Genomic DNA, 22,077 nt, shown 5'->3' on the forward strand with positions numbered 1-22,077 from the left:
TATAAGATAATTCAGTACATACATTTATATCAAAAGCATATCAGTCCAATTGAGCAAATCCCTACTAATATAATAAATGCGAAAGTAACTCTGTCTGTCTGTTACGCTTTCACGTCTAAACCACTGAACTGATTTTAATAAAATTTGTAACAGAGATAGAGTTGACCTTGAGAAGGAACAAAGCATAGTTTTTATCCCGGACTTTTGAAGAGTTCTCTTTGAAACGCGATATAACCGACCTCGACGCGGGCGAAGCCGCGAGCGGAAAGCTAGTATTATCATAATAATATACAGTATCTGTAGTCCACTTGATTAGGTACTTAGCTAAAGGTTAACTATCTTACCCTGTCAAGAGTTGACAGAAGGTATCGGTCATAACCAACAGGAATGTATGTATTAATATTGTACATACGAATAGCTACATCTATTTTATAATTTATATACAAAAAAAAATAGTAAAACACACAAGAAAACAACAAAAAATTACGTAAATCGTTGTATCGTGGAATAAATTTAAAAAATACTAACAAAATATTTTCGTAAGTATACTTACTGTTTTTAATCTTAAAAAAAACCTCATTAGTACTTAAAAAACAATAAAAAATTAATAACAAAAATAGTTTTTACTTATAATAAGTTTAGTTAAAAAAAAAAATTAAGATGATATACATACAAAATTCCATGCAAAATTTCAAGCTCGTAGCTTCCAGCTCCAGCATCAGATCAGCTCCATGTCATCATAATATTACATTATCACACAATATACATAAACATGCAAAATGTCATCTCAATCGGAAACCGGGAATTCGATCTTTACCTTGCAAGATTTGATTACAGACAAAGGGACAGGTGTAAATAAATGAAAGCTTGTAAAATAATTATAATCCCTGTAATTTTGGGCATTGGGAATGAAGTTTTAATGAAGATTATTCTTAATTATATTTCTATCAAATTTTTGATACATATGTCTTTATAACACCTAGTAACTTCAGCATGATTCATTATTAAATGATGCAACGGTTTACTCACGCGTATTTATCGGGATTGCCCGACTAGTTTCGCCGCGTCAGCTTATGATTAAGGACTCCGGTTGGATCCGAAACTAGTCGGGCAATCCCAATAAATAGTGTATCCGGAGAAAAAAAAGTGTCTATGCGTAATGCGTGGTATGGTCATTTTCATCTGTTTTTTTAACATATCCATACTTCCATACTAATATTATAAATGCGAAAGTATCTCTGTCTGTCTGTATGTCTCGCTTTCAGGCCAAAACTACTGAACCAATTGCAATGAAATAACGTACATAGATTTTTTAGAACCTGAGGAAGGACATAGGCAAGACATGGTCGAGTGGCGTACGCACCGGTTCTGAGGTTCCAGGTTCGATCCCCGGTCGGGTCAATGTAAAAATTCACATTTCTACATTGTCTCGGGTCTGGGTGTTTGTGGTGCCTTCGTTGTATCTGGATTCCATAACACAAGTGCTTTAGCAACTTACTTTGGGTTCAGAACAATGTATGTGATGTTGTCCGCATTTATTTTATCACCCCGGAGAAAAAAAGAGTTGTATGATCATTTTTATCTGTTTTTTAACATATCTATACTAGTGTATAAAGCTGAAGAGTTTGTTTGTTTGAACGCGCTAATCTCAGGAACTACTGGTTCAAATTAAAAAAAAAAACAAATTGTGTTGAATAGACCTTTCATCGAGGAAGGTTTTAGGCTATATACCATCACGCCGCGACTAATAGGAGCGAAGATACAATGGAAAATGTGGAAAAAACAGGGCAGGTATAAATCTTAACTTATATCTCCTAACCACGCGGACGAAGTCGCGGGCAACAGCTAGTTTAGTATACAGGGAAGGTGCTATCAACATCATACGCCCAAGAATGAAGACCTCCGATCATATCTCTAACTTTATATTTGTGGTCTTCGGGCAACATGTCCAGAACCATCTTAGCAGCTATCTGGGAGTCGTTGCCTCGACGACATAAGAAGATCACTGGAAGAAAATTGTTAAGGTTATAAATCAAGTTTTATAGGATTTATTTACAATTTTACAGAGTTAAATATTTACAAGAGGCCTATGTCCAGCAGTGGACTGCGATAGGCTGATGATGATGATGATGAAATATTTATCAATTAAAAAACAAAAAAATAATTAAATCAAAGCATCAAAAAATTCATCGGCATCGCTGCCGGCTGGCCCAAAAGGCTGGCAGCATTGCCAGGTTGAATGGCAATGCTAATCCTCTGAGCGAGGTAAAAGCCAGCCTTTGGGTCACGAGAAGTGTTAACAAGACGCTTTGCTAGGTCTTTAAAAACTGTTTTGACACTCGGCCCCCACGGCCCAAAAGTTTCAACCCCAAACGGCTCAAAGAAGTAACTACCAACTACTTTTATAGGTAATGCTAAAGATTATAATAATATGGCGGCATAGTTTAAATTATGATTCAACATAGCTACTTTGCAGCCTGTTACTTAATATAACAGAAGAATTATCTTCTACGCACACACATGTACACACACACTTTTTTATTAACATAGATACAAACGCCTCATGACGTGACAGATAAAATGGGCAAATTATAATCGAAAATTTTAAAATTATTAATCTTAAAAGAGAGGCACAGGATTGTAGAAATTGTCACGAGAACGGAGAGGCCTATGCTCAGCAGTGGGAGGAAAAAGACTGTGGATAATGATGAATCTTAAAATGTATTTTATAATTAATAAAAAATATTGTTACGCAGCTTTCATTTTAACTAATAATGAAGAAAACTTAATTAAAAACAACAACAACTTACCTGGACCTTCAAATCCTTCCACCTTTTCCACCAGCTTATCCAAATTGCCCCCGTTCAGATCATCTATAGGCCAGTTTTCAGCGCCGCTTAGGTGACACATGAGGAACTCTGAATCTGCCCTTACATCTACTATATAAGACAGATCCTTGTCTTTGAGGAGATCTGATACTTCCAAAGCAGTAATACGGTTTTGCGATGGCAGTATTTGTAGTTTCAAATCCTGAGGGTGAAAGGTCAAAGGTCCATTAATTAAACAAGATCCGATATGATGTCATATCTATACTAATATATAAAGCTGAAGAGTTTGTTTGTTTGAACGCGTTAATCTCAGGAACTACTGGTCCAAATTGAAAAAATATTTTTGTGTTAAATAGACCATTCATCGAGAAAGGCTTTAGGCTATAAACCATCACGCTGCGACTAATAGGAGCGAAGATACAATGGAAAATGTGAAAAAAAAGAGGGCAGGTATAAATCATAACTTATATCTTCTACCCACAGGGACGAAGTCGCAGGCAACAGCTAGTTGCGCAATATGATTGAGGGTGTAAGACTGGTATTGAAGATTTTTTTAAACGACTCCCGCAATAATGATTTTAATACTTGTGTATGGGGTTTAACAAATATTCAATTCACATGCACAAGCGACAGGACAAGCATTCGTAGATCACACAAATGCTTGTCCTACGAGATCGAACTAACACGTCGCGCTCAGTGGGTTTGGTGTGGTGACCTCAATCACTCGGCTATCCGTGCAGTTTTTTTCTTAAATGACTACCGCAGTATTAAATTTAATCAATACTGCATAAACATGCAAGTCACATACACAAGACACCCAGACTCAGGACAAGCATTCGTGGATCACACAAATACTTGTCCTTTATACGCAACCCTCATTGCCACGAGTCTGACATGTACTTGACCGGTTTTTTTTGCAAAGGGAGAGAAATAAAACTAATAGTATTCACTTAAAATTTTAATAAATAATACATTATTACAATTTATTTAAACTAATTGTATATTGATAAATTCGATGTTGTTCATAAATTTAATCTTATAAGACTTGTGTAGAAGACTGCAATCCTTGTCTCTGCCTTGTTCATACCTACCCTATATGGGAAGGACCTATGCCCAGCAGTGGGACGTCTATAGGCTGCTATTATTCATTATTGCAGAGGGTTTCACAAACATTCAAAACACATGCACAAAGACTCCCAGACTTAAAACAAGCATTTGTGTCAACGGATGTGTGTCGGAGGGGATCGAACCCAAAGCGCTTTTATATAGAGATAATCTATACATCACTCGACTATCTGTGCAGTCAAATGACAATAAAGTAATTCACAAGTTTTATAACTAAACTATTTAGCTTAGGTAATGGCGCCCCACCGTGGGGCAGCTCACAAGCGTGGTGACCAATGCTCGTTCTCTGTATGAGAGGCCTGCAGGGGGACAGTTACAGGTTTTTCACCACCTAACCTTACTCATAACATAAAGTGATAGGTCTATGACATACCAACAAGTTTCCTAATGGCGCCCACCGTGGGGCAGTTTGGCGATTAATTCTCGTTCCTTCTTTAATTAGACATTATTTCAGACCAGCGACCATATAGACACCTAATACTCAGTGTAATACTTCAAAACAATTCTGTCAACCATCTGAGGTGGAGGAAGCGGGGTCCTGCATTCTGATTGGAGCTCTCAAGGTCAACGTTAACGCGGAAGTGTTTCCGGCTCACGGTACTGGTCGAAACTAATTCTAATTGTTGAGTGACGAGTGACGAGCGACCCGTATGAGAGTTGTGAGTGTCACGTGTTGACAGACATCGATCGTCACGACCATTGCTCATTCATATTTAAATTAAAATAATAACTATCACGATTATCCTCATAACCGAAACTAATATTATGTTGTCTAACTAAATCACAAGTATCCCTTTCATTTTTACCCTTGAATATCCTCAAATTCTTCTCACTCAAAACTTTAGCAAATGTTTTCCTAGACGCCGGAACAACACCCTGTATTTTCATGTCTTTTACAAACATACTGTACAGTTGAAACTGGTTTTTGACATCCATATCTATGTATTTGACATTGACACCAGCGTTGATACAGCTCTGACATTTTATATTAAATGTGGGTAGTCGATCAATATAATTAACAACACTATGTGACACGACTGGTACTTTTGAAGTTCTTGGTTTTTCTTTGGTCAACCAACATCTAACCATTGCTTCTTTAAGGCCAAGAGTGTTTAAGAAGGTGACTCTGCAAACTGAAACCCTTTCATCATTAAAAAGAAGATGATACACCTTCGAATCTGACTTTCTGGAATACTCCCCTATGTGAGATCTTCTGCGTCGCTTAATAGGAACAGAATCGATAAGAGATCTTACAAACTTCTTCTTCTCTTGCCACTCTAGCTCCCAGAAGTGGGTAAAGATGTTCCTTCTGTCTTCTTCTTGCAACTTCTTGCAATATCTAGAAGTATTCTTAACGCAGTATTCTGATTTGCAGGGCGGACCTAATGTTCTTTCTTGCTTTAAAACGTCTTGAATGTAAGTCTTTTTTTCTCCTTCTTTTTTCGTTCTGAATCCGTAGTAACTCTGTCCCGTTCTCCTTTTCTCTTTCTCTTGTCTTCTGCGCTCGGATTTGAGGTGGTCTTGCTTTTTCTGTAAGAGAAGAGGCTGGAGTAGAATAGGAAATTTGATAAGCTAATTTAAAAGTACGAAAAAAGCTTTTGAATTTACTCAATTTGTTTGGAGACAAAGTATTTGTCAATAATTAAACTTGGCTCAAATTCATTTGGTTATGTCATTTTATTACGGAGCTCGTAGCTTCCAGCTCCAGCATCAGATCAGCTCCATGTCATCATAATATTACATAATCACACAATATACATACACATGCAAAATGTCATCTCAATCGGAAACCGGGAATTCGATCTTTAAGTTGCAAGGTTTGATTACAGACAAAGGGACAGGTGAAACTAAATGAAATCTTGTAAAACAATATATTTTATTTAATAACGGTTTACTCACGCGTATGTATCGGGATCGCCCGACTAGTTTCGGACCCAACCGGAGTCCTGAATCATGAGCTTAAAGCACGATCGCAAACGCGGGAGTAAAACGTCAATGATGAAAATGAATCGTTTCATTTGCTACGACTGGTGTGGTTTGAAATAGCTTATTTTTAGTTGGAAGACAGTTGCAAGACTGTCGTGCAACTGTTGGAAGATTCTCGCAACTGTTGTTAAGCAATCAAACACTAAACCGATTAGAAATTCAATACCGCGAATGTTATAAACCAATAATAAAAACAATAAAAGAAAAATTTTGCAGCAATTTATTTTTGTATTGTGAACTTACCTTAACATTCGCAGTTTTGATTCATAAACACACTTTTTTGATATATTGATTATTTCTAGAGAATTTCTGGTGTAGTAGAAAGATTACAAATGAAGGAAAAAAATGGTATAGACAAGCAGTATTACGTAGGGGTAAAACAAATGATTATAGCCGATTCTCAGACCTATTAATTGCGATAAAATTTCATAAAAATCGGTCAAGCCGTTTCGGAGGGGTATAGTGACATTGTGAAACGAAAATTTTATATAATATATTTAATATAATAAACTGGCCTTCTGGCCTAGTGGCTAGTGGACCCTAACTGCGTTATTGGAGGTCTTGGGTTCACAAAAGTGGATTTAAAAAGCCTTTAGATATTGTGCAGATAAGTGACGTCACATGAGATTTCAACTCAATTATTATCAATTTTTTTGAGTACGTGTTACAATGAAAACAAGTCTTAAAATATTTTTGGAAATCTATCAGACCGATTTATTAATATTTTAAGGTTTTTCTTCCAAAATACGACTCCCCCATAACAAGAAGTTTATTTCTTGTGCTGCGAGGGTAGACTCGGGACAAACATTCGTGGATCACACAAAAGTTTGTACTACGCGGGTCTCGAACCAACACTCAATGAGTTTTTCAATCAAATCAAATCGTTTATTTGTGATTCACAGGTACAAGGTAGGTCTTAAATAAAATATGATCATGCATACATAAGTATAATAAGTAGTTATAAAATAATATTTTAAAATATGTATGTTCAATTAATACCGTTATAATTTGTTATGTTTGTTAAATTTTTGTATGCTAAACTATGGCAAAACATGTCTGGACTTAAGGGTTATGTCTGTCATTCCCGATTTTTTCCCCTTCTCATTTACATATCTATGTTATGTTACACATGTTTATACAAATAAATATATCCTTGTCTTTGTCTTTGCCGTGATCTATACTACTCGGCTATCGAATCAAAGTATTTAATATAAAAATATATAAAAAAACGACACTTACATACCACCTCTAAGTAAGCATAGAAAGAAGAAATATATTATTATTAAAATGATAGAAAAAGAAAATCAAAATGTTTTTATTACAATTAGATCTGTTTCTGGCATTTTTAAAACATTAATCCCTTAGTTTAGGTACTTAAATAAAGGTAAACAATATTGGTGCGTCTTTTTTTACAAACTCATATTAAATACATAAATATACGACTGTTATATTTCAGTCATCATCGGCCTAGCCTTCTTCCCCATGTTGGGGTCGGCTTCGAGTCTAACCGGATTCAGCTTAATACCAGTGCTTTATAGAGCGACTGCCTATCTAACCTCCTCAACCCAGTTACCTGGGCAACACGATACCCCTTGCTTAGACTGGTTGTCAGACTTTCATGCTTCTGACTACCTGTAACGGCTGTCAAATATGTAGAAATAACAGTCGAGACCCACAATTTAACGTGCCTTCCGAAACACGGATTTTTATATTTCAGTCGTGTATTTGTTTTGGTTAAATAATTTTTGTTTTAGAAACAGACAGAAATTGTAAAAAAACTGGTTATGTACCGTATACACGGTGATTTTGTTACTCGTCTCTTACGCAAGGAGCCCAGTTCATGTATCCGACGTAAAATACCCCTAGGCGCGATTATTATTTCTTTATCATCAACTAATATAATAAGTACGAAGAAAAATTAAACAAGAGAAATCTGAAAATTCTCTTAAAAAGTGATAAAAACGCCGCCGCCCGCGCCCCTCACCATTGTTACAAGGCTCGGACCGCGCTCGCAACAGAGCTGTGTTTCTAAAAAACTACGAATTGCATCATAATATTGAATAAAAATTGCACTTTAAATTTATGCAAATTCGATAAATACCTATTTTTTTTTATCATGAACGTGTTCTAGTCATTGGATACATGAACTGGGCTGCTTTTGTAAGACGACTAAAAAATCACAGTGTATATTTCTATATGCGTGTCATAAAAACGTTTATTTAAATATTACTAACAAACGCTACAATTTTATCTACCTATTTATATATAATATATAGATTATTGTAAGATAGAGATGTCCGGAAGAGAAAGAGAGAGCCTTTGCCCAGCAGTGGGATAAAACAGGTCATAATAATAAACAGAGCGTCACAGGCGATTACAGTAAAACTTTTTTCATTGATTTGTTTATAAACTGGTACAGAAACGCGACGCAATATTGGTGTAACGTTTTCCCCTTACATTGTCAACCGCTAAACTCATAGTCACGCCTAAAAACGTTTCACTTCATAAATGTTTAGATTGAGTTTTTATTCAAAACAACACACCAACACTGCTAACCTATTTTCAATTACCAAAACAAATGGAAAATTTATATACAAAGGGGGATTATTAAGGTTTCACAAACATTCAAGTCACATGCACAAAGACACCCAGACTCAGGACAAGCATTCGTGGATCACACAAACGCTTGTCCTACGAGATCGAACTAACACGTCGCGCTCTGTGGGTTTGTCGTGGTGGTCAACCACTCGGCTATATTTGCAGTCATATAGTAAAGTCATCATCGTCCTAGCTTTCTTCCCTATGTTGAGGTCGGCTTCCAGTCTAACCGGATTCAGCTAAGTACCAGTGTTTTACAAGCAACTGCCTATCTAACCTCCTCAACCCAATTACAGACGACACGATACCAATTAGTTAGACTGGTTGTCAGACTTTTTCAAGCTTCTGACTACCTGTAACGACTGTCAAATATGTAGAAATAACAGTCGAGACCCACAATTTAACGTGCTTTTCGAAACATATTATATAGTACGGTATAATTATAATTATAATTACCTTATCATTGGCTGGTGCCATGCAGTAAGCCTCGTAGTCGACAAGATGTGTTATCGTTGGATTATCAGAGCAAGCTGCGCACATCACGTTCCGTTTCCTCAATCGCACTGAAAAGAAAATTTACAATATAAGAATGTGTAATATATGAATGTCTAAAAGTATAATAAAGGTCACGGGTCGAGTCTGGATGAGGCTAGCGCAGGACCGTAGACATTGGCACGAGAAAGGGGAGGCCTATGCCTATGGAAGGATAGAGGCTGTGGATGATGATGATGATGATGATATATGAATGTGTGAAATTAGTCCATACTTATGTTAAACTAGCTTTTCGCCCGCGGCTTCGTCCGCTTCGAGGTCGGTTATATCGCATTTCCAAGAGAACTCTTCAAAAGTATGGGATAAAAACTTCTCAAGGTCAACTCTATCTCTGTACCAAATTTCATTAAATTCAGGTCAGTGGTTTAGACGTGAAAGCGTAGCAGACAGACTTACTTTCGTAGTTATAATATTATACAGAATATATATATAGTAGGGATTTTATTTTATCTTTTTTATATTTTTGATGTGCCCTACAGAGTCCATAATTGTACCTAGCTATAAGCTTATTACAAAATCTGTAAGACTAACATTATGTAATGCAAAAAAGGTTATGAATATGAATATGAAAATCATATCAAAATGAAGATACTACTAGCGCCATCTAGTTACACGTTTATTAACTAATATTTTGATTTACTGTGTTCAATTTCTCATCAATGGAAACTAAAAACTGTCTTGATTAAGTCATGAATGACTGATGAAAATGAGTACATTTGCAGACATTCAGTTCGGTTTAAACCGCTAGACCGATTTTTCTCAAACATGTCTAAGAAAAAGAACAATTCCAACGCGGGAAGGTCTGGAATCAAGTCCAGAATCCCTGGACCACGGGATCGGTATGACGTCCCTTCCACCCTGTATTATTAAATTATCCTACTTACCCGTTCTGGTAGTCATGTCTTCTGCATCAAAGATCAGCATTCGTTCAACCAGAAGCTTCTTTGCTGGCATATCGACTATATACTTAAGCGCCTCCATCGCTTGAAGAGTACCTTTAAATAAAATATTAGCATAAACTTTATAGGTAGATTAGATTAGATTAGAATATTCTTTATTGTACACCATGGAATTACAGCAGTGATTCTTAATACATACAATGTTAGGGTACAATGGCGGTCTTATCGCTAAAAGCGATATCTTCCAGACAACCTTTGGATGGACAGGAAAAGTATCAGGTAATGTTATGATCTAGTCATTCTTATCGTATGGTTGATGTACAACCTGGTGTCAGAGTTTAAACCGCCCGTAGACCTCTGACGTAGAAGTTTTACTACGAACTCCGCGACTATTAGATTATTACTTTCGTAGGTACTTTCAAAGGTAATATAAAAACGGTTTACTCACGTATTATTACATAAAAATGAACAATTTAACAAGAAAATATCTAGAAATAAAAAAAAATTGCAGAAGTTATTGTGACTATATTTATGTAATCTTATATAAATTACATTTGTTTTTTATTTTATTTTTCCAAATTTAATGGTAACTTTAAGTAAAATGATGAAGTATTTTACATTGTCATCGATGTGTACAGATTGGATGGTTCTCGGATGTGAGATACATACAATTTAAGCCGAAATGTCTATATCTATACTAATATATAAAGCTGAAGAGTTTGTTTGTTTGGACGCGCTAATCTCAGGAACTACTGGTTCGATTTGAAAAAATCTTTTTGTGTTGAATAGACCATTTATCACGAAAGGCTTATAGGCTATATAACATCACGCTGCGACTAATCGGAGCGAAGATACAATGGAAAATGTGGAAAAAAACAGGGAAAATTCTAACCACGTGGACGAAGTCGCGGGCAACAGCTAGTTTATAATAATTTTAATCTGTTATCTGTATCTGTACCAGTTCTTTTTAATAAATAAATCTTGAAATATAGTAAAAATGAATGTATGTTAGCTTATTTCTTGCCTTAGTCTTGAAATAAGTCCAGAGAAGGTTTGAAAGGTGATAAAATATGCAGTACGTAGTTCGCCGGGACAGCTAGTGAATAGATAAGAATTCTGGATAGAGGAGGGTTGAGTCCGAAACTAGTCAGGTTATCTCTGTCAAATTTATTTGTATAACCAGCTGTTGCCCGCGACTCCGTCTGCGTGGACTTTCAGCGTTCGGTGGTCCCCGTTTCTATAGGAATACATCCCCTTAGAGATCTTATAGCTTTTACACACCTTTTCAATATTCCCTCGGGAACTTTTTCAAAAATTTGGAAAAATGCAGCCTATATTCTTTTCCATGACAATGGCTGTATGCATGCCAAATTTCATCCAAATTCGTTTAGCCGTTTTTGCGTGATTGAGTAACAAACATCCAAACATCCACACTTTCACATTTATAATATTAGTAAGGATTAAAGTATAGATAATATGGATGGTGACTGGGTATAAAAAGAAAAAATCTTATTAGTCCCTCAGTTAGATAATTGAAAAGTATGAGACACGTATTTTTTCCTTTTTCAGAAAAAACTAGAATTGACAAAGATTAACTGCTTTAAAGATTAGGAGAGGGGGCTTGTGACGTAACGATAGAGTAAAATTTATACTCAATCGTGACGTCACGCGTAAGTTTCATTCACTGTAATGTGGTCAATTTATGTTTGCGGGACAAATTAAAAAATACGTATCCATTATTATACAGAAAACTACAAGACGGACACTGCAAAAAAAAATTGTCATCATCCCTATTTTATGATATACCGGGTACATACCTATGACCCCGGGCACGGGCCCGGCCACGCCGTGCGCCGAGCACGAGCCCACCGCCGCGGCGGGCGGCGGCGACGGGAACACGCAGCGGTAACACGGCCCGCGGGCTGGCTCCTGCCGGGGACGACGAGGTCAATAAATAAATGCGGACAACATCACATACATTGTTCTGAACCCAAAGTAAGTTGCTAAAGCACACGTGTTATGGAATAAAGATACAACGAAGGCACCACAAACACCCAGACCCGAGACAATGTAGAAATGTGAATTTTTTGTACGCCACTCGGCCACGGAGGTCGTCATTATATGTACTATGTATACATCGATCAGAATATTAAGGAATAATCGGATTGTTAGGTGCAATTAAATCATTAAGTTCAATCAATACATGCAACAATCAGATCATTAAAGCACAATTGGATTCTTAAGTAAAATTAAATTAATCAAATCGATGAAATCAATCAGAGGATCAATCAATGAATCAATCAAATTACTAAATCAACCAATCAATGACATCAATCAGTTCAATGAAATCAATCATATAGCCAAACCAATCAATCAAATCAACAAAATCGTCAATTCAAATAAATTAACCAAATCAATCATTTCTTTTTTATCTAGCCCACTGTGTCCCACAGCTGGGCAAAGGCCTCCCATAATCATATTAAATAAAATTAATGAAATCACCAAATCAATCAAATATTACTTAATCACTCATTTGAGTGAATTTGAGTTCACCCAAACAAAAGAATCAACGTAAAAAATCCTTTACTTCGCGAGTCCGACTCGTATGCAGCTAGTTATTGTATCCTCACCTTTCCGCCATCTTGGTTGTCTGCCCTGTAACCGTATATAGTCAACTGTCCCTCCATCTTTAGTGCACTTCCAGATATTAAAGGTTTCTGTAAAATAATAGTTAATTTTATTTAGGAACATAAAGTTACATACAGACTTCAAATAAAGAAGTGCTGAGCTAAAGTTGATAAATTTTATAAGAAGAAAAAAGAATCAAGAAAATGTGTTCTTATGGTCCGAAGTACTGTGATGTTAAATATGCTGTAGCAACCTATTATGTGAGGCAACACTTATGTTTGATATATAGATGTTTTTTTGTTTTGTTACACTGGCAACTCTCTCTCTGCAATCGGTCATGGTGGACGTCGGGCGTTTGTAAAACTTCATCTAAATAAAAATCCATTGTGTGTTAACTCTGCATCTGCATTTTATTCCAAAAGTCCTAACAGGTTATGGGCCCAGGCCCGTAAACGTATTTAGGTGAAGATTGGCTTTGGATTAATCGTCTGGAAGGAGCTTGGTCGGGTGTCGACAAGCAAGAAGGAACGCGGTGGCGGCCGGCATTTTTGGCGTCACTCGGTTTGCTTTGTTATTGCGAGACGAAATATCAAGATGGAAAAGCTCGGCGTAATACGACTGGAGGGAGCAAAGAACTGGAGCGTCTGGAGATTCCAGATGGCGGTGATTTTGAGAGAACAAGGATTATACCAGGTTGTAACGAATCCGAATCTCAAACCCAGTAATGGCAGTGCAGCGGCAGCGACAAAACCAGATGAAGTGTCGGCGAAGCCCGGTCAGGCGTCAGCGGAGCCCGAGCAGGCGTCGGCAGACAAGGATTTGAAGGCGATGAGTGCAATTGTGACAAGATTGGCGGAACCAGTTCTACATCAAGTAATCACTTGTCAAACAGCGCATGAAGTATGGAACCGGCTGCACAGTATATATGAAAAAAGTGGAGAAACGTCACTGATGCTGCAACAGCAGCGATTCTTTGCCCTAAAATTTGAAAATGACATGAGTGTCGCGGACTTTATTTCCAAGGTGCAGGAACAGCAGCAGATCTTGAGGCGACTGGGAGAAGCGGTAACCGACAGGATGGCTATGTCGAAAATCATCATGTCACTTCCATCGAAGTATTCTCACTTTGTTAGTGCGTGGGAATCATGTGCAGAAGAAAAACAGACTGTTGATAATTTAACGGCACGGCTCTTAGTTGAAGAGGAACGGCTAAATAATAAGAGTAGCAGTAAGGTAGACGAAAGTGTAGCATTGTTTTCTAAAGGTCAAAAAGGTAAAAACAAAGGTAATTATAAATGTTTTTTATGTAACAAGTCAGGTCATTTGAAGAAAGATTGTAAGCTTAAAGATGTGTGTTTTAACTGTCAAAAGCCAGGTCATTTTAAGGACAAATGTAAAGCTACTAAAAATAATAAGAAAACTGAAAATGCTTTTGTGTCTAAAGTGCCAGTTAGCGCAAGTGATCGTTTAATAGATGAAAAATGGTTGGTAGACAGCGGTGCCAGTCACCATATGACATATCAGAAGGAATTATTTTGTGAATATGAAAGGTTATCCACTCCTAAGGTTGTGATGATAGGTGATGGACGACACCTAAATGCTCTAGGTATAGGCAAAATAAAATTAATGGCATTTGATGGTGAAGAATATGTCAGTTGCTCGATAAACAATGTTTTGCATGTTCCTAAATTAAAGATTAATTTATTTTCTGTAGGTAGTGTGGTATGCAATGGTTTTCAAGTGAGTATGACTAATGATCAGTGTGTATTTTCCAAGGATAATAGAGTGTGTGCTATTGCTAATAAGGAATCATGTTCGAAGCTGTATGTAATGGACTTTAAGTCAGAATCTTTGGCGGCTAATGTAGCTAAACTTGAGTTAAGTGAATGGCATGAGAGGTTAGTACATCAAAATTATACGGAAGTGAAACGAATTTTAAAGAAAAATAATATTGATTTTAGTGAGTCACCAATTGACACATGTACAGCTTGTGTACAAGGCAAACAGCATAGATTACCATTTGATAGTAGTAGAAGATCTACAAGTAAGACAGGTGAGTTGGTGCATGCTGATTTGTGTGGGCCAATAGAAGAAAAGTCAATAGGAGGGTCAAGGTACTTTCTTTTATTAAAGGATGATTTCTCAAACTATAGGACAATTTATTTCTTAACTTACAAGTCGGAAACTGTTGAAAAGATTAAAGAATTTATTATGAGGGCAAAAACATTAAATAATCCAGTTTGTACACTTCGCAGTGATAATGGGACAGAATTTGTAAATGCAGAAATGAAAACCTTATTGGCAGAGCATGGAGTGACACATGAGACTACAGTACCTTATTGTCCAGAGCAAAATGGGAAAGCTGAAAGAGATATGAGGACTCTAGTTGAAGGAGCAAGAACTTTGTTGCATGCAAAAAGAATGGACAAAGTATTCTGGGCTGAAGCGATTAATACAGTTGTGTACACTCTAAATAGAACTTACCATAGCAAAGAAGAAGGAAAAACACCATACGAGTCATGGTCAGGGAATAAGTTTGATGTAAATGGTTTACATACATTTGGCAGTGAAGTCTTTGTGCACATACCAAAAGAAAAAAGGAGGAAATTTGATGCAAAAGGAGAAAAAGGTATTTTTGTAGGTTACGGAGAGTACACAAAAGGGTTTAGGATCTATTTTCCAAGGAAAAATGCAGTGGAAGTAGTGAGAGATGTTACATTTGTGAAGAAACATGATAAACCTGAAAAAGCAGAGCAGGAAGAACAGTGTATATATTTAGATATAGAAGAAAACTTGAACAATGAAGAATACCAGTCTGTGTCGAACACTGAAGAAAATGAAGAATTTGAGGATTGTGAGGAAAGTGACAATATCATGCAAGAAGTGGAATTTCTAGAAGAGGAAATTATAGAGGATGAAGAAATTCAAGAAGTAAATGATAGTAGAAGAACACGCTCTAGAAAAGCACCCAATTGGTTTGATGATTATGAGGTTGGTTTTATAAGCATGCATAATGAACCTAGTACCCTTAAGGAAGCCATGGAGTGTGAAGACAAAGAAAATTGGATAGAAGCTATGAACAGAGAAATTACCACATTGAAAGAAAATAATACATGGAGTGAAGTAGCAATGGTGCCAAAGGGAATAAAGGTAATAAACAGTAAATGGGTGTACAGGATAAAAGAAAATCCAAGCCAAGAAATTCAATACAAGGCCCGATTAGTTGCTAGGGGTTTTGAGCAGACTGATATGGATGGTGCAGAAGTTTATGCCCCCGTTGCAAGTTTGACTTCTTTCCGTACTTTGTTAGCTGTAGCAGTAAAAAAGAAACTTCCAGTATACCAGATGGATGTAACAGGAGCCTTTCTTTACGGTGACATTGATGAACCTGTGTACATGAAACTACCTAATGGAGGAATAGGTAAATTAAATAAGTCTATATACGGATTGAAGAAAAGTCCTAAGTACTGGAATAGAAAGTTTAATGATTTTATGTGTAGTGATGGTTTCATAAAATCCAAAAATGATCCATGTTTGTATTTTAAATGTTGTAAGGAGTATTCCATTTATGTGCTAATTTTTGTAGATGATTTGCTATATTTTAGTGATAGTGACATACAGATCAGAAAGTTCAAGGAGAAATTGTGTAAGAACTTTGCTATGAAAGATTTAGGTATGGCTTGTAACTATTTAGGTATTAGCATTGAACAGGATGTAGAAAATGGAAAGACTGTTATAAATCAGAAGGATTATTTGTTAAAAGTATTAAGAAAGTATGGGATGTCTGATTGCAAAGCTTGTAACATACCTATTGATCAGAATTTTAAGTTTGAATTGTTAAGAAGGGAAAAATCTGAAAGTAAAGAAATCGAATTGAAATGTAGGCAGATAATTGGAAATTTGCTGTACGCTTCTAATGCTACAAGGCCTGATTTGTGTGTAGCGATTGGTTTCTTAAGTAGATATCAGCACTGTGCTAGTATGTTGCTATTAAAATGTTTACAGCGTGTATTGAGATATGTGAAAGGTACAGTAGATTTGTCATTGGTGTATGGTTGTAATGGTAATGATAAATTGGAGGGTTATGTTGATGCTGATTGGGCTGGTGACACAAAAGACAGAAAATCTACTTCAGGATATATATTTAAAGTATTTGATTGTGTAATATCTTGGTGTACTAAAAAGCAATTATGTGTATCTTTGTCATCAACTGAGGCAGAATATGTAGCACTGTGTTTAGGTATAGTTGAGTCATGCTTGTTAAAAAACTTATTATTAGATTTTGGATTTAAATTGGAAGTAAAGATTAATGAGGATAACCAGAGTGTAATCAAAATAGCAGAAAACAATTTCAGTAATAAGAGGCTTAAGCATATTGATGTAAAATATCATTTTATCATAGAGAAAATTAATGACGGTTGTGTAAGTCTATCCTATGTTAGTAGTTCTGATAATCTTGGAGATATGTTTACTAAAGCATTAGGTGGACAGTTGTATGTAAAACTTAGAAGTAAGATTTTAAAATAAGTTTTCCATTAAGGGGGTGATATTTTATTAGTGTTGCTTCTGAATTTGTTTTAATTTTTACTGATTTTGTTAAGGGGCTGGATGTGTATTATGTTGTTAAGGCAAGTGTGTCCACTGTGTTATAAAGGGGTAGTTATCTTTGATGTTGTTATGCTAGAGTTGCTAGACATAAAGGTAAAGTTAGATATATTAGTTTAAGCAGGTTAATCAATCAAAAATTAAGTGTTGAGGGGGTGTGTTAAATATGCTGTAGCAACCTATTATGTGAGGCAACACTTATGTTTGATATATAGATGTTTTTTTGTTTTGTTACACTGGCAACTCTCTCTCTGCAATCGGTCATGGTGGACGTCGGGCGTTTGTAAAACTTCATCTAAATAAAAATCCATTGTGTGTTAACTCTGCATCTGCATTTTATTCCAAAAGTCCTAACATGTGATAAGAAACATAAAATATTTAGAAGAAGAATTGAGAACCTGCTGCGTTTTAAAGTCGGTTGAAAAAATCTATTTCACTATAGTATAATATAAAATTCCGAACTTTCACAGAACGCCTGTCGCCTGAATCTGGTCTCAGACTAAGCAAAGCTTGTATTATGAGTACTAGACAACTGATAAACATACTTATATATTTCTAAATACATACATAATATAGATAAATTACACCCAGACACAGAAGAAACGATCGTGCTCATCACTCAAACATTTATCCTGGGTGGGATTCGAACCCACTATATCTATTTAATTTCAAATGGCGTTCTCTGTATCAAATAAAAAAAAAAACAAAGACAAATAAATAATGAATACATAAAAAAATCTAAAAACCCACGATTTTAAATATCACTCCATTCAAATTTTATCAAAATCTATCCATCCGTTTTTATTATTATAAATTGCATTGTCGTCGAGTTTGAAGCTACCCTGAAAATTTCAGCCTGCTAGCTTATCGGGAAGTGCCTCAAAATTGAGTTGCAAAAATCCAACCGGAACGAGAAACAAACAAGAAATGTGAGTGTATAAAAACGTGGGCAAAATGTATATATTTAAGTACCAACCTTGACCAAGCAACTTAGATCACTGAGTAAGTACCGAGTCGGTACATTATCTGTGCAATCTAATATGACGTCATAATTAGCAGCTATTTCCAAAGCGTTCTTCGAGTCCAATTGTACTTTATAAGGCGTTATTTTAATTCGAGAGTTAATACTGGAAGAAAAAAATGACTTTATATGATTTTCTGTAGATTATTTAACAGCAAAATATTAATAATTAAAAGACGTTGTTGTAAAATGACTGTTTTTGGTGTATTGGTATTATGAATATGTTGCATCTTCGCCAGGTTCATCAGCGTGACGCAATATATGTGTAACGTGATGCAACAAACAGCGTGACGCAGCATATAGCGCGGCAAGACAAACCACGTGACGTGACATACTACGTGACGTGACATACTGCGTGACGCGACATATAGCGTGACACGACACAGCGTGACGCGACATAAAGCGTGACGCCACATACAGCGTTATGAAACATAATATAGCTTGACGAGACTGATGTAAAATGACTTTTTTTTGGTGTATTAGTATTAAGAATTTATTGCATCGTCGCCAGGTTCATCAGCCTGACGCAACATACAACGTGACGCAACAAACAGCGTGACATAGCATAAAGCGTGACAAGAATTATAATAATAATAAATGCGGACAACATCACATACATTGTTCTGAATCCAAAGTAAGTTGCTAAAGCACTTGTGTTATGGAATTCAGATACAACGAAGGTACCACAAACACCCAGACCCGAGACAATGTAGAAATGAGAATTTTTACATTGACCCGACCGGTGCTCGAAACCGGGACCTCAGAGCTAGCTACACATTGAAACCGGTGCGTACGCCACTCGACCACGGAGGTCGTCAAAAACAATACATTCAACTTGATTCAACGTGACGCGACATTTAGCGTGACAAGACATTCAACGTGACACTATAGAACTTACCTTCGAAGCGTGGCCGCGGCCGACTCAGCCTTGTTAACATTCTGATCGTGCTCGAAGTGCAGCACTTGACGGTGTATGTTCGTCAGTTCGACTACGTCATAGTCTATTATACCGATCTCACCTGAAATGTATTGAACAATAAATAATTATATCTAAGCTATAACTGCATAAGTGAATCGATCACAGGTTAAGCGACGCTTGACGTGGTCGGTCTGTAGATGGGTGACCATCTTAGTTATAACGAGTTCCTCCGTGTTTCGGAAGGCACCGTAAATTGGGAGTCCCGACTGTAATTTATTCATCTTTGACAGTCGTTACAGGTAGTCAGAAGCTTGAGAAGTCTTCCCTTAGTTAGACAACCAGTCTAACTAAGGGGTATCGTGTTACTTACGATATGGAGCACAGCGTGGTGTTTCTAGCTCGGTCCTTTAGTTTGACACCAAGTATGCTGCGCTCCATCGCGCGTTGGCAAATTTTGAGTTTGGACTTGGTGTTCTGTAAGTGACTAACTTTGAGCACCGTAGGTTAGGACGGGCTCTTTCCTTTTTAGTGCAATTGGTAAGCTGCATTAATAAACATATTTTTAACGATGTCCTCTGCTTACCCACTCCAGCGCCGGCGAGGTACAGTCCCGCGGGACAACCGAGACCCCCAGCCCCCACTATCAAGACTCTCGCTTGACAAATACGACTCTGCCCCTTCACTCCAATCTCGCGGAGAAGAATTTGACGACTGTATCTGAGAAAAGGAAAAAAACCTAGTTAATATAGTCAGCAACAAGTGTACATCAACCATGCAATAAGAAGATAAGCAAAGCCTACCTCTCAATAGCCCACTTCGGAAGCTGTCCCACTTCAATCCTCTGAATGTGTTCAGTCTGCAGACCATCATTCTTCACTCCATTTGACTGCTCCTGAATTGATAAAAATAATTTTATGTTATCTAATATCGCGCTATGTGGCTCGCCCTGCGCCCATTGGCATTTCAGCTTGCTAATCCTACGGGCTTTATTTGGCGACTTTCGTTTGTCTTCTGGTGAAAGCCACTGGTTCTTGTTTGGATGAAGGTGGCAATGCACCGGTCTTGCTGGAGAACGTATGGAGAGGCCCATGTCCAGCAGTGGACAGCTACAGGCTGAGAAGGTTATGGTGATGATATATTCTATCCATAGGCCTTGTGGCCCTGAACGCTATACTGGCAGTTGTGGGATCAACTCCCAATCAGGACAAATGGTTGTGTGATGAGCATGATCACTTGTTCTGTGTCTGGGTATAATAAGTACTCATAATACAAGCTTTGCTCAGTTTGAGACTAGATGGCGTTGTATGAAAATTTTGTAATATTATTATAATAACCATAGAATGAAATCAGAAAAAGATTAGGTAAATAGCTAGTATCATAATCATCCTAGCCCTTTACCAAATCCATAAGGGTCCGCTTCCAGTCTAACCCGATTCAGCAAGTACCAGTGTTTTACAAGGAGCGACTGCCTATCTGATCTCCTCAACCCAGTTACCTGGGCAACATAATACCCCTTAGACTGGTTGTAATAGTAATGTGTTTTTATATTTAATCAGCTGCCATACATGATAATTTATGTATTTGTAAAACAAACTGTATAGTTTTAGCAAGGTCATGTTTCATTCCAAATTACTTCCTTTAAAATGAGTAATAGTGTAATAAGTTTTTGGCAGCTAATTTACCATGCCCACAAATTAATATAAATGGCATGGATGCCCAAATGTATGTTCACCAGCCAAACCAACTGTGCTTGACATGCGGGTGTGGGTTCAATCCACAAATAAAGGAAAAATGCTTGTTCCGAGTCTGAGTCAAAGATAAAATAAAATTTTAGATAGGTATGTGTATGTGGAGAAATTATGGAGAGGCCTATGTCCAGCAGTGGACTGCTATAGGCTGCGATGATGATGATGATGATGTGTACGATTAAATATAAGGCTATTTATTACTGCTTCTTCTCTCCTAAGATATTGCTGTGCCCGACAGGGTTCATAATGGTTCTGTTTCATTATATTTTTAAAATGTTCATGTGCATTATGGAATGGAATAAATTATTGAGTTGAGTCCTAAAAAGCACCTGGAAGCTAGACAGTCTGACAACCAGACTCTCTAAGGGGTATATTTAATATTATTATGTTATCTGTAACTGGGTTGAGGAGGTCAGATAGGCAGTCGCTCCTTTAAAACACTAGCTAGCATTTGAATATATTTCTTTTTGTGAATTGTACATTAAGAAAGCAGAAATATAAATGCCATAATAATATATTACAAGTCCTATTGTTTTACGTAGAAACCAGTTATTTATGCAACAAATACCGGCGTTGTTTTCAAGATTATTACTTAACAAAGAATGCACGTAAAATAAGAATTGTGCTCTTGAGTAATAGGTTGATATATTACTCTATATTGTTTTATATTTTTTACCAAATTCATATAATTTAAAAGTTAAACAGGAGCGAAAATAAAAAGAAATCTACTTACATCGAAAACCTCTCGTCGCAACTTCAACATTTCTTCCTCTTTATCCTGTATAATCTTACGCAATTCTCTGATTTCAGTCTCTAATCTTAATAATTGCTCCATTTTGGACATTTTTCACTTATTTTTAATGATTTTACTTACACTCTAAACGAGTAAAATTATTAATTTTTGCAAAGTCGACTCTACATTATAAAATAAACAATATGCTGACACGTTCCAGCCACGGTTTAGCTTTATTTCTAACATTGAAAATTGAGACTCAAGCGGTCCCGTTCTGATTTGTTTAAGAGAAAAAGAGATAGCAGACTGTTGATGCTTTTAAAAAAGATACACAGAATGGAACAATTTTGTGCATTTTGAAGTTTCTAGTGAGGCAACAGGTCTACAGCAAATCGATAATCTGTAGTTTTATTTCATTAACCCTAAATTATTCAG

General features: G+C 36.6%; 1 protein-coding gene across 2 annotated transcripts; it reads right to left on the reverse strand.

The window, feature by feature from the left end:
- Positions 1-1,778: 1,778 nt before the first annotated feature.
- Positions 1,779-21,996, reverse strand: LOC113508935 (adenylyltransferase and sulfurtransferase MOCS3). 2 transcript variants are annotated; one of them, XM_026892129.1, is made up of 11 exons: positions 21,643-21,920; positions 19,962-20,053; positions 19,745-19,878; positions 19,141-19,261; positions 18,198-18,348; positions 12,619-12,705; positions 11,806-11,917; positions 9,974-10,084; positions 8,994-9,100; positions 2,811-3,030; positions 1,779-2,005 (listed from the first exon to the last, which is right to left on the reverse strand). In XM_026892129.1, the coding sequence occupies exons 1-11, from the start codon at positions 21,751-21,753 to the stop codon at positions 1,851-1,853; spliced, it is 1,401 nt and encodes a 466-aa protein (XP_026747930.1). In that variant the 5' UTR covers positions 21,754-21,920; the 3' UTR covers positions 1,779-1,850. The 2 variants fall into 2 exon arrangements, with proteins under 2 accessions (XP_026747930.1, XP_026747929.1); XM_026892128.1 differs by lacking the exons at positions 1,779-2,005; positions 2,811-3,030 and adding an exon at positions 3,828-5,483 and having other exon boundaries at positions 21,643-21,996.
- Between the last annotated feature and the right edge of the window lie 81 nt (positions 21,997-22,077).

Source organism: Trichoplusia ni, chromosome 3, assembly GCF_003590095.1.
Source record: "Trichoplusia ni isolate ovarian cell line Hi5 chromosome 3, tn1, whole genome shotgun sequence".
NCBI lineage: Eukaryota > Metazoa > Arthropoda > Insecta > Lepidoptera > Noctuidae > Trichoplusia > Trichoplusia ni.